General features: G+C 40.5%; 3 protein-coding genes across 3 annotated transcripts; 1 reads left to right on the top strand and 2 right to left on the bottom strand.

The window, feature by feature from the left end:
- The first annotated feature begins 969 nt into the window (after positions 1-969).
- On the top strand, positions 970-4391 carry odf3l2a (outer dense fiber of sperm tails 3-like 2a). Its single transcript, XM_041061510.1, has 5 exons — positions 970-1069; positions 1439-1543; positions 1701-1823; positions 2365-2506; positions 3955-4391. Exons 1-5 carry the CDS (start codon positions 1021-1023, stop codon positions 4298-4300), a joined length of 765 nt encoding a protein of 254 aa, XP_040917444.1. The 5' UTR covers positions 970-1020; the 3' UTR covers positions 4301-4391.
- Positions 4047-7475, bottom strand: ebi3 (Epstein-Barr virus induced 3). Its single transcript, XM_041061509.1, has 6 exons — positions 7179-7475; positions 6635-6749; positions 6395-6497; positions 5651-5768; positions 5324-5487; positions 4047-4753 (listed from the first exon to the last, which is right to left on the bottom strand). The coding sequence occupies exons 1-6, from the start codon at positions 7279-7281 to the stop codon at positions 4598-4600; spliced, it is 759 nt and encodes a 252-aa protein (XP_040917443.1). The 5' UTR covers positions 7282-7475; the 3' UTR covers positions 4047-4597.
- Positions 7476-7596: 121 nt separating this feature from the next.
- LOC121197310 (rab GTPase-activating protein 1-like) lies at positions 7597-11603 on the bottom strand. Its single transcript, XM_041060872.1, has 8 exons — positions 11082-11603; positions 10595-10684; positions 10285-10395; positions 9768-9872; positions 9572-9655; positions 9350-9421; positions 8844-9104; positions 7597-8089 (listed from the first exon to the last, which is right to left on the bottom strand). The coding sequence occupies exons 1-8, from the start codon at positions 11190-11192 to the stop codon at positions 7889-7891; spliced, it is 1035 nt and encodes a 344-aa protein (XP_040916806.1). The 5' UTR covers positions 11193-11603; the 3' UTR covers positions 7597-7888.
- Positions 11604-12556: the final 953 nt, after the last annotated feature.

Here is a 12556-nt window from a genome sequence, read left to right as displayed (position 1 = left end):
TGTCTTGGGGCTAACCTTGCAGACAAAGTGGCCTACTATGGAGCATGCCTGAGTTTTGACAGTAAATTTTTTAGGTCACCCATTTTTAGGTCCCAAAGTCCTCACAATTACAGAAATTTAGTTCTGAAATTGGGATGGGGTGAAAGTCTTGTGTGTCCTTCTCAAGTAATGTACCAACACAACACTGGAAACAAACAAACACACAAACACTCTACATGGGGGAAAGTACAGAAGTATTTTCCAGAAAATGTACTTGAAGTATTAAAAGAAAAAAATAATAATCTTACTAAATGTACCAGCTACTGTGGCAGTTACCAAATCATTTAAAGATCTTATTTTGAACTAAAATATATTTTAAGAAAAAAGCTGGTTGAATTTTAACACTCACCGGTCCATGGTTTTCATTACAGTGATGTCCAGCTTGTCAAATATCCACCTGCAACAGAAGATCAGTGTAAGTCCTTTCATTTTTAATAGCATGTATGCTGAGATGCTTTTAGTTACAGTATACATAGTGACGTTGAGAGGTTCACCACACATACTGCTAATCAGTTGTACTTTAGCAACCTAATACCTTGGAATAGGATGACAAATGAACCACATTACATCTGACCGACATGATTAGTGTGTCAATGCTTTATGACTTTACTTCAGCAGAGCACTTTCCCTGTGAATCTGCATGTTCAGTGAACAACGAGCTGTACAGAAGATGTCTCCAGTTTCAAACAATCAGCTTTTCTCCTCTTTTCAGTCTTGACAGAGTTGACTTTTTGGCCACAGTTGTGAAACCTTTTTGTCCCGAGGGGACCTTGGGGAACAGGAGGTGGAGAGCAGTGCTGGGGCGTACCCAGGGCCTCGGCCAATATAGGGTTTCTTCACCTCGTGGTCATGTATAATTCAACTCGAGAGGCTGCTGATCACCTGGAGAGAGCCACACAAGGAAAGGACGTGTCTGAAGTGACAGAGGACCCAAAGAGGAAGAGAAGAGGACAAAAAAGAAGAAAGAGACGCTGGCAGAGTATGGAGGAGGTGGTGAAGAAAAGGCCGATAATCTCTGCTAGAGAAAGAGGTCAGTGTAAGAAATCTGTATGCCTGTGTGTGTGTGTGGGGGGGGGGGGGGGGTACACATCCATATGGATTGTATTATAGCAAAACCGTTTTTTTGTATAAAATCTCTCACAGCATTATAGAGTCACAGCTCCATACTTGTTTGAGATTTCTGCTTTGTTTAGAATCTATTCCCAAACAAGCGGAGGAAGGACGTTAAAATGCATAACCATAGAAAATAAGTCAAAGAGCTCCATATGGAAATCATCAGCAACAACACAGCCTGAGCCAAAGAGTAGTGGGTGTGCTATACTGCCGCTCCGAGCTGAATGTGTTGCATCATTTTCATCACTGTCTTCCTCCTCTTCCTCCTCCTTTCTCTCATTGTCAGGCCCAGGACCTGGACGCTACGCTCTGCCCCCTACAGTTGGATACATCAACCATGACTTCACCAAACCCAGCAGTCCTGCGTACTCCTTCCACAGCCGCATGAGCAGTGAGCTTTCATTCATTATACTGGTCTGAATTAGGGATCCCTAATGACTCATATTACCCCTTTTTTATGCTAAATGCCTGTCTGGAATTGTTTTACACGTCTTTATAAGGTCAAAGGACGTCTTTGGATCATCGTTTGTATATTGTGTTCTCTGCAGTGGGCTCTGTGGACTCAAGCCCAGGACCAAGGTATCACATAGATGCCAAGGTAACCCGGTTTGGCCGGATGGAGACGCCATCCTACTCTATTTTGGGCAGAGGAAGGCGCACAGGGAGTAAAGGTGATAAAAACTCACTCATTGCTGGTATATTTATTTATATAAATATATAAATCTGACCTGACTGAGAAAACACGCACAGCGCCATCTGAGCAATAAGGTAAAAACAGCCATTTTTCCTAAAAACATCACACTACCAAAGATAAGAAAAGGATTTGAAAAGTCACTAAGGACAAAAGTGCCACTATGCATCATAAATCACACTATACTATCACTTATTAGAAGTAGAACATTTGCAACAACACCCATATAGCTCTGAACCATCCTACATAAAATATAGAACAACAACAAAACGACAAAATAAAGCTGGGGCAAACCAACATTTTTGCCCTCATTGTGTTGATTTACTCAGGATCTGTATAAATGAAGCTTTTGCAATGGCTGCCTACATGATGAAGGTCGAGCTGACAAAAGTGCTGTAAATAAAAAAAATAAAAAAAAAACACCTGCAGTGAGCAAGACAGCATATTTTTTCAGATTAATAGAGGTGATAAAGAAAAGAAAAGAAGACGTCCAAAACCAGTGTCTGCGTGTAAATTCATAGGTGAGCTGTTCCACACTCCTGGACCAGGGGCCTACAGCCCAGAAAAAGCTCCACCTGTCAACTCTCACTGCAGACCTCCATCCTACACCATCGGCAGCCGCACCAGATACCGCTCTGTGGATGCTGTACCAGCACCAAACAGGTGATGGCAGACAGACAGATTGTTTTTCTTATTTTTGAACAGCTTCCATGAGACAAACCAAAACTAACAATTAAGTCTTCCAGCTAACAAGTACTGTCTTTGTTGCCAGAGCCTGATACAGCTTATACCTCTGTGCCATAGAGCTCCACTGTTCAAAAACTATTAAAAGTACATAAATGAGATGACATGTTAATTTTAATGGATCCCATTCACATCCTGCTGCCACAAATACTAGCAGACATGTACATTCATCTGCAGCTGAAAATGATCCCTGACAATTGCACTACCCACTACCATCTGAGTAATACACAAACACAGGGTCCAGCTGTTTTAGGATATCACTTACCTTTTTAAATTCAATTAGAAAGAATAAAATAAAATAAATACACACACATAGTGTGATGCAAAAGTGTGAGACCACACTGTAAATCTGGAAATAATCATAAAGTTTTACGATTCAGAAACACAAAAAGTTATATCATATAAACTGAAGGAAAAATATTTAAGATTCTGTGCTGTTTCTAGCTCAGTAATTAAATTTAACCAAGTTTTGGGCACTGACCAATTTAGGTCCTTTGCACAAAAGGTCAGATTTCCTTCCATTGAAGCGTGTGTTCAGACGACACTCACAGGTGGATCTGATCTGCTCATCAAAGGCTCGTTCAAGTAAATCAACTTGCAGCCAGAGTTCACTAAATAAGGCTGTGCCTCAAGTTTCAAGCAGATCATTGCTCACTAAGCAGCATGTTGATAGCGGGAAAACAGACTCAGAACTAAGTGAAAGAGTCAGAAGACAAATTGTTATTCTAAACAAAGAGGGGATTTCTGATTTGTCAAATCATTGCTACACTAATGGTTTCTGAGGAAGGAGACAGTGCATGAAACTGGATCAGTTGTATCCAAAGCAACTTTATCACAGATACAGAATTTACTAAATAAAGAACACAAGACTACAATCAGCAAAAGTACTGTCAAAAGAAGGCTGTCACTTTTGTAGAGAAGGATTCATACTGCAGCAAGATAAGGAGCCCAAATACATCTCAAAGCTTTGCAAGAACTACCAAAGAAGACCAAGGAGTCCCGAGAGTCATGAACTTTCCTCCACAGTCACCTGACCCCAAGTCCACTGAACACTTGAAGCCTGAGAAAGCCACGCATTCTGTGACACAAGAAGCTCTCTGATAAATTATCAAATCATGTCAGGAAAACAAGTCATTTGTATTGAAAAAAGTTGGTATTACAATCAAAACAAATGTAAATAAATGAGGTATCTTGACTAGTGGTCTTTTGGACCCCACTGTGTGTGATTTAGTACTGAGTTACCAGCTGAGGCACAGACTATCACCAGCCTTATCCCCTAAATCTGAGACAGTGTTTCAGGAGTTTCAAAATCAGCAATTAAAACTTACTGAAGCCAAACCTAAGTATTGCTTTCTTTACTCCACCAGCTACAACCTCCCCAATCTGCTGGGCTGCCAGGTTCCCAACAAACCCTCCACTGCCAGCTACAGCTTCTCAGGCCGGAGGAAGGTCGGCGCTCCCTCTGAAGACCTGTCCATGAGCCCAGGACCGGGAAAATACAACAGTACCAACCCAGACATTTACCGCCAGCGCCAGCCCTCCTTCTCCATTCAGAGCCGGACTAAGAGGCCCAATTATTCTTCTGCTATTCCTGGCCCGGGCACATACAGCCCAGAGAAATTTCATGTTCATCTTCCCAGACCCCCGTCCTTCACTCTGGGTGTCAGACACTCTGAGTTCGTCACCCCACTTGTGGTGGATGTTGTTGACTGACCACTCCGTGGATTTATTTCAAATGCCTTATTTTTATTCAGTTTTTCACACCATGTTAATTAAATATCACTTTCCTCAAAGACAACGTACCAACAGTATTACAACAAACACTAAGACTATTCAGTTTTCACTGAAAGTGCATTTCCTTATAAATAAAACAAAATATCAGCAAGTCTTGTTTGCAATGTATGTGCAGTTGAAATAATAACAATGCAGCCTGTCTGCAGTTCTTTAGTTTGACATTGCTGGTAGCTTAAAAGGAGAGAGGTAAATAAAATAGGACGTGGGAGCAAGTGTCTACGGCTTTGTCCTTGGTATGGTGATATTCACAGGCGAGCTCCAGTGGCTGCACTTGCCCAGACCCAGCAGCTCCTCGGCACAGACCTGGAACAGGTATACCCTCCCAGGGGTCAGCCCCTTCAGTTCAGCCTTGGTGTTCTCAAACGGACCCAGCTGGAGGAGAAAATGTGGGATATCATTTTTACAAAATGAATTTAAGATCTTGAGTTTAAAAATAAACAGTGTCTGAGCTTTGTATATGTTGATTTAACACAAATCAGCTCTATGAGGACAAACTGCTTTATAAATAATATTTATCAGCTAGAAATACAGTTGATTAAGGATTTATAAGTTTTATACATCAAATATAAGCCATTACTGAGAGGAACTTCTAGGGTTGACAGGTTGTGAAAAATCCTTTTGGTTAATGTTTATCTTTTTTTTATTTGGTAATAATGCAGCTATAAATGACAGTTATCATGTCATTGCAACACTCCAATACTTTAAATTAAAATATTAGATTGCTTCAATAAAATAATTAAAAGGAGACATAGAATAGAAATATAAAGACGATGGGACTTTCTGAACCTTCAAACTTGGAAATATTTTTGAATTTGCATTTAAAGTCTAGGTAGTTTTGAGCCTAGATGTGGTAACAGAGTATGTGTCAGACGCAGAGTTTTTAAATCACGTCATCAGCTGCTGTTGTCACTGCACTTTCACCCTGTAGGTTGTGATTCTTACACGAACAGATTTTGTTGTGCCCCTAATTTCCCACTGGTACATGATCTGGTATTTTAGGGGGAAGATTTCCAGGTTGGTCCAGGTGTCGGGAGGAGACCATTCCACCATCCAGTTTCTGATGTTATGAGGGGAAACCCGTACGTTTACAGGAGGATCTGGTTTCACTGCACAACAAAAGAGAGATGGAGATATGTATATTTCTTCTCCTTATACTTATACTGTATGCACACACACACACACACACACACACACACACACACACACACACACACACACACACACACACACACACACACACACACACACACACACACACACAATTCTCACCAATATCCTCCAACATAAAACTTGATAGATGGGAGCTGGTTCCACCAGAATAAACTGCTGTGACATTGACGATGTAGTCGGTAAGAAGCTTCAGGTTGGGCAGTTGGCAGTGCCAGAGCTAAAACAGATAACAGACAACATGTGATGCCAGGTAGAACACATTATTTGTTTTTTTATACAGTATATACTGTATCTCATACATCTTTACAATATATTTCATTTAAAAAATATTCAGTAAATGAAAGTAACTTGCTCAATTCTGCACAGACAGCACATATTTTTAATTTATTTGACCAATTAAAACATAAAACTAAAAACATAATAAAATAAAATATAGGTATATACAGGAGAGGATGGATGCTGTGGGAGGTTATAGGCAGTATCAGGGTAACTTGCTCTATAATGAATGCATAACTGCTAGAAACTAAGCACAGTGCTGCTTAATTGTCTTATATTTCTGGCATACTTGTTTGTCAGATTTGAAACTTGTTTGTGGTCTGTTACAGCTATAACAAGAAATGTGAAAAGGGGTTTTCCAGAACTCACTCAGTCTACTGTGACAACTTTGGAAATGGTGTTCAGAGACTAAATAAAACCCTCAGAAATTCTGTTATTTTCATCATAACATTCACTGTAAATGAGTAATAATAAAAAGAAAAGCAACAGTAAAACCCCTTTTCAGTAGATGGTCTATCTGGAGACCACTGCTGCAAAGAAAAAAAAAAACGAAAACAAAACTGGTACCTGTTCAGATTTGGGGGATGATGATGTTGAGTTTAGAGCAGAGGATGAAGAGCTGGGTGGGATGAGATGGCAGTGCTTGGTCACTGGCTGACCGAGTCTCTCACTGACAAACACACAAACACATTTACAAACATACAAATGACTCTTAATGACACTCGACCACTGGAGACTGTTTCACTAAAAGGGGTCAGTGTTTTGGGTCAGGACACAGGAGGAGGTGGTGGAGCGTTGTTTTCTTACCTGTAGGTGGCAATGTAGTGTGTCGGTGGGGAGTGGGAAGGTTCAGGCCAGGAGCAAAGGGTCACGTTTGGATAGCTTGTACATCTGCAGTGCACTGAAGGAGTGGACAGAGGATCTGGTGGAAGAAATCACATTTAGTCAAACAATGTGCTACATGAGCAGAACATAAAACAGAAAATATTCTTTTTTTTTTTTTTTTTTTTTTTTACATGTTTGCTTCTATGAAAAGATTCTTTTAAATATTATTTCCTGGCTAATTTGTTTTTACTGATTTTTATTTATTGCTTTTATTTGTTTAATTATTTTCTCTTGTTTGCTTCTCACATAAGATTAAATTAGTGAAATAATAAATAAAATTATTTGAGTATTTTTTTAATAAAAAATAAAACAGTGGCAAAATGCTACTGTATAAGTATTGCAAAGTAATAATTATGTCCTCTGCTTTTAGACTCATGATTAATACTCATGCATATTGAAAGCAAACACGCATAACCCCCACAACACAAGCTAGAAACCACAAGTGTATTTTCAGATCAGTACTCACTCCCTGATGTTGCAGTTGCTCTCAGTAGATCCAGTGCTTGGCTTCCAAGAGCACACATGAGGAGGGTCACAGAGACACACACGCTGCCAAACATCGCAGCCATCAGTCTTTGAAAATAATAATTATTCCCTGAATGTAGTTGGTCTAAATAGCCCAAAAAACACTGTGATCAACCCTCACTTGAGCAAATTAAAAACAATTCTATCCTATAGTTCCTTTGTTCTTAGCTCTGTCCTTTTCTGCTCCGATCTACTCCATTCAACGTGCCAAAGTTCAGAGATAACAAACAGCCGGCTGCTGACACTCCTCTGTGTGTTTGAGCAGCAGCTGATCGGTGCTTTAAATGGTTGTCAAAATGAAAGAGGAACAACGAGTGTGTGAGTTTCCTTACGTCATAAACAAAAAGTTAGAGGCATATGTTCTTTAATATTGTATGGTTTTTTTTGTATTCATTAAAAAATTATACAAAAAAAAAAAGCTCACATGGCACATGGATTAATTTTACATTAAAAGAAAGAACATCAGTAAATGCAGTTCTTGGAAGAGACATGGCAGTACTCTGCCCCCTAGAGCACAAAATGAAAAATAGCAGCTGTAGTATTAAATACATAGTGAACATACCAGTGTGTATTACTACAGCTGCCACTTTAAGGGGCTTGATCAGTCTATAATGTCCTGTCTTAGGGGATCTGCATCCACAGTCCAGGCCATCACACATTTTCTCGATTGTCTCTGTGAGACCACGACAGCCTCTTGCCACTCCATTCAGACAGGGAGCCACTGTGGAGATTCCAGCCCAGCGATGAGGGCCCCCCGCTGGATGTCCGCAGGGACGTGAAGGCCTTGCTGATCCAGTTGTTTTTTGCTTCATGTAGATCGTTGGCCAGGAGTCCCTTCTGGTGCTCCAGCTCCTGTAAGAGGATATGTGAGAAATGTAGCAGAAAAATGTGAATTTTACTCTATAACAAGTTTATTTTAAATTCGTATTTGTACAACAGTATTGTTTATGTTATTGTATTTCACTGGAAAAACCTTGTAATATTGTAGTAACATATTGTAGCAGAGAAATAACATACTTGAAATGTACATACTGATATTTACTTGAAGTTTACTTGAAGTATTTTATAGTACACTGTTACCGTATTCTCGTAGAGGCAAAGGATTACAAAAATAATTTTGCTCGTGTTTCCTTATGAATGAACATCTGACTTTTTTTCCCCCCACTCTAATCTTTTGTGTCACTTCTGCTTTCCAGCGCTGTCAAATGTACTTTGATCTACTACCAGAATCTAGACTCTGGGGGATCCTGTCCTGTCTTCTGCTTTCAAGGGTTTGTGCTTAATGAAAATGCCTCACATCAGTGGGGTCTAATAGTTGTACTCTCTCTCACAGTATTCATTAAGGTTGCTGACCTTAATGAATACTGTTATATGTCCCAAATTGCTGTGTTCTAAATTAAAGTTGGGTAGGTAGTTGAGTCAGTTAGATTCTTGAGTTTGAGGTCAGGCAACAAATATCTTCCCTGGAAAGTACCGGCAAGTACAAGTCCAGTTTCATATACATTCTGTGTTGTTAAAGTAGCAAACCACAATTAGCTGCTGTGTTTTGACCTGAATCCTGAATGTACTAAGATGTGTGAGCGAACTGTTATAACCCAACATTTACCTGGATTTTGCACTTAGCCTCCACCATCTGGAGTTTTGTCTGGGCCAATTCCTGTTCCAGCTCCCTTATCTGAGCCTTGAGGGACTCCTTCTCCTGGTCCTCCCTCCTCTGCTCTGCCTCTTTAGGACCCTCATCATCCTGGCCTGGTCTGGTCGTTGCGTGGCCTTCCGTCAGAGCTGCTGTTGGAGAGGTCTGACCTGCAGCCGACGGTTCATCTGTTTCTACAACGCGCTGACAGCGAGAGCAAGCCTTCACTGCACTCTGCCAACACGGAGAATGAGGATATAGCAGATACATCAGACAGAACGAAGACTTTTAAACTCAGCATATGACATCCAGAAACTGAACACCACTGACACCATTTGTAATAAACAATCTTTAACGAGAAAGTTAAGCTGCTCAGGCGTTAACAACTTTCCAAAGGGTTGAAAATTAGCTCCTACAACATGGTGTTCACGATGAGGCTTGGAAGAGATAAAAGGAGAGATGAAAGTATATATTCTCACCTTGAGTGAATCTAACTCTTCTCTGTGGGCGGCCTGCTGCCTCTCCAGGCGGTTTGTCAGCTGAGAGCAGATCTGAGAGAAGCAGTGTCTGATATTAACATCATTAAGCAAAACACGACTGAATTCTTTATTAATATATCTTTTATAAAGTTTACTTCCTATATTCCTTGCAGTCTACTTTTCATTTTTCAGATTCCAATAAGTGTCACCGATTCTCTGTACCTGTTTGTAGTCTGCGATGATGCCTGACGACCTTTTGACCTCCTGCTCTGCTTTCTCCAGCTCTCTTCGAAACACTTCTTTAAGCTGTAAGAGAAGAAATCCTTTACTCCTTCATGCCTACAATTACACCATCTGACATTATAATGACTCTGAGATGCTATAAAATCACCAGATACATGAAAATCTTTGTTCTTACCATTGCAGCTTCCTCCTCTTTCCCTCTCTTCTCCTCCTCTGTGGCCTGCAGTCGACGTCTGGTCTGCAGAAGGTCTTTGGTGAGTTCATCCACTCTGTCCTCCGCCTGTCAAACAGAGGACATTGATGTGTGCAACAAAATTCATAAATCACGGAAAATAAAACCTAATTAAATTGCCTACCTTGGCTTTTTTTTCCAGGTTTTTGCGATAAAGTTAGAAAACTTGCACGCACAAAAATTAAACAACCATTTATATTCTTTACAAAATCTCTACATCAGAATATTTCAGGGCTTCAGGACAATGTTTCAGGGCATGTTTCTTCAGATAAAATGGCAGTATGCTGAACATTGCTGGCCTATTTATTTTATTGTTTTTAAAAAAAAAATTCAAGCAAAGATTCGTGGACATTTTGAGTTCCAGTGTTGAAATGTTAAAGAGGTTTCTCAATAATAACCTTCAGCAGGTGATTTTGCATTTTTAAATTAAACTCTTTTGAAGGGCTGTAGCTTATCGTACCTTGTCCAGAGCGTTCCTCAGGGCGACCTTGCTGGTGATCAGTCTGTGGGCCAGGCTGTCATTTTCCTGCTCCAGACGGAGGCTGGCCTGCTGAAGCCGACGGTTTTCCTTCTGAAAAACACAGAGAACCCTATCAGGGTCTATAGCTCACAGCGGAATACAAACTCAAAAGGCAAAACGCAAAATGTGGCTTTAATTTCTGCTGATATGGGAGACTGTTGTGTGTTGAGGCTGAGTTTTAAAGACTGTGTTTTTATCTGTGAAATGACTCAAATGCATTTATTCCTGGAAAAAGTCAAAGATTTCTGACCAGGTATTTGTCCAAAGGGTCTTCTTCTTCTTCTTCATCATCCATTATTTGAAGCCGGCTTTCCCTCAGTTTGGCTTTCTTTGTTGGAACCTGAGGGTAAAGAGTCAAGTCTAATTAAATACAATAATATGGAAAAACTGTCATATTTGACTGAACTGAAGAAAGCTATCTCCTCCAAACAGATCCAGATAAGGATAAGACCGAGATAAGATAAGATTTCAGGCTTTTATAAAGAAATGACAATTTCCATATCTCAAATATCTAAAATGAACAATCAGAATTAATTTCCTTTTGTCTCGAATCACTGTCAAATCTGTCAAACAGGAATGTGTTTTATGTTGCAGGGAGCAGTCTGCTCCTGCTTGTAGCTGCCAGTCAGTATGGGAAGTATAAACAAAGGGCACTAAGTTTCATTTTAATTGTTTTTTGGATCATTCAATCTGGAATATCATATAGCTGATTTAATCCATGCAACAGTGAGTCTTACTGTGAATTTAGGTCCGGTTTCAGCCACCAAACAGGCCAGGATCTCGTCCTCGCTCATCTGTTCCATAACGTGGGCATCGTACGCCATCATCATGGACACCTCCTCCATCATCTTGTCCAAATGTGAAGCCCCAGGAGCTGCCACCACTCATACAGACACAAACAACCACAGTCCTTGCAGGAAAACCCACCACGAGCCTTGGTAGAGGTGAAGTTAGTTCGGAAAGATGAAGTTGTCTTGTTTTTACTTGCAGTGATGCAGCCAGGTGGTCAATGCCACATGAGAGTGTAAACAGGAACAAAGGAGTATAATCAGGATAAAGTCCAAGTCGTCCTGACACAAGGAAGCTCAGCTTATGGTCCAAAGGTGAAGAACAGAAAGAGATACTCCAACAGGTAAAGTGTAGCTACACTTACACACGCTGTCACCTACTAAGCAGTAGTCAGAGCCACTTATGCACAGTGTCTGCTGAAGCAGTGTGTGTCACAGGCGTAAGGACAGTAACAGGTTCAACAAGGTTTATATGAGACCTGAGAGAGTGTGTGTGAAATAACGACAGCCTTAGACACACCCACGACAGTGCTCACCTTTCTTATCACATCACCTGTCTCCCTCCCTCCCTCCCTCTCTCTCTCCCTCTCTCTCTCTCTCTCACACACTCAGAAAACACCTGTTTATGATCCACTACCTCTAAAATAAATCAAGTCGAGTCCTTGATTCTGACTTATTTGCTGATAATGAGCTGCCATATTTGTCATACAGTTTAATTTGAATCTATCTTTATTATTTTTGCTCATACTCTTACCCAAGCTGGCAAAAATGTTGTGTGAACCTGTCAGACTTCAAACTAAACACTGCTGATGAATGTAGGAGGGAGTAAATGATGTGGTATTTGTGATATTTCACCCTGGGGTGTTGGTGCGACACAGGCCCGTCACTCTATTATTGTCACGGGCTGAGCAGTCTGGCAGGAGAACAAACGGGTCCAGCAGGTAAAGCGATAGAATACCAAAGCATGAAGGCAGAATAACAAAGAGGATTCAGCACCTCCGCCCAGTTTCCCCCCCAATATTCTCATTTTCAGCTCCACGTCATGACGCAGTTTCTCCTAATTTCTCCCTTTTTACTGAAATCTCTCATTTAATTTCTTGTCTTCCTTGTCATGAAAGATGACAAATCAGTTTCATTTCTTTCCCAAGTTTCACTTCTCTTTCTTTAAGCCTGTAGCTATAGCTATTTGTCACTTCTGTCTTTTGGATTTCCTCCACTGTGTCATTCTGTAGTTTCTCAGCCCTTTCCCCTGTGTATCGGTGCTTTTCCTTTTTTTTTTTAACCAGAAACTGTGATTTCAACACCGTGTTCAGCTAACTGTCATCGTAAGTGAGGACACATTAAAAAAGTCCAGGCAGATGTATAAACATTTATTCCTCCTCAAAAAAAGGAACATTTTGTGAAACATGGTGGATTTTTCATAC

The sequence above is a fragment of the Toxotes jaculatrix genome, chromosome 17, assembly GCF_017976425.1.
Source record: "Toxotes jaculatrix isolate fToxJac2 chromosome 17, fToxJac2.pri, whole genome shotgun sequence".
In the NCBI taxonomy this organism is placed as follows: Eukaryota; Metazoa; Chordata; class Actinopteri; family Toxotidae; genus Toxotes; species Toxotes jaculatrix.
This window is presented reverse-complemented; position numbering and strand designations above follow the sequence as displayed.

Coding starts and splice junctions, on each gene's coding strand:
- ebi3 (XM_041061509.1), bottom strand. CDS start 7,281: ATGGCTGCGATGTTTGGCAGCGTGTGTGTCTCTGTGACCCTCCTCATG. Junction 6,498..6,634: donor CACTACATTGCCACCTACAG/GTAAGAAAACAA, acceptor TGTGTTTGTCAG/TGAGAGACTCGGTCAGCCAG. Junction 4,754..5,323: donor GCACAACAAAATCTGTTCGT/GTAAGAATCACA, acceptor TTTCTCCTCCAG/CTGGGTCCGTTTGAGAACAC.
- LOC121197310 (XM_041060872.1), bottom strand. CDS start 11,192: ATGATGGAGGAGGTGTCCATGATGATGGCGTACGATGCCCACGTTATG. Junction 10,685..11,081: donor AAACCGGACCTAAATTCACA/GTAAGACTCACT, acceptor CTTTACCCTCAG/GTTCCAACAAAGAAAGCCAA. Junction 9,422..9,571: donor TCATCGCAGACTACAAACAG/GTACAGAGAATC, acceptor TGCTTCTCTCAG/ATCTGCTCTCAGCTGACAAA.
- odf3l2a (XM_041061510.1), top strand. CDS start 1,021: ATGGAGGAGGTGGTGAAGAAAAGGCCGATAATCTCTGCTAGAGAAAGA. Junction 1,070..1,438: donor AATCTCTGCTAGAGAAAGAG/GTCAGTGTAAGA, acceptor TCTCATTGTCAG/GCCCAGGACCTGGACGCTAC. Junction 1,544..1,700: donor CTTCCACAGCCGCATGAGCA/GTGAGCTTTCAT, acceptor TGTTCTCTGCAG/TGGGCTCTGTGGACTCAAGC.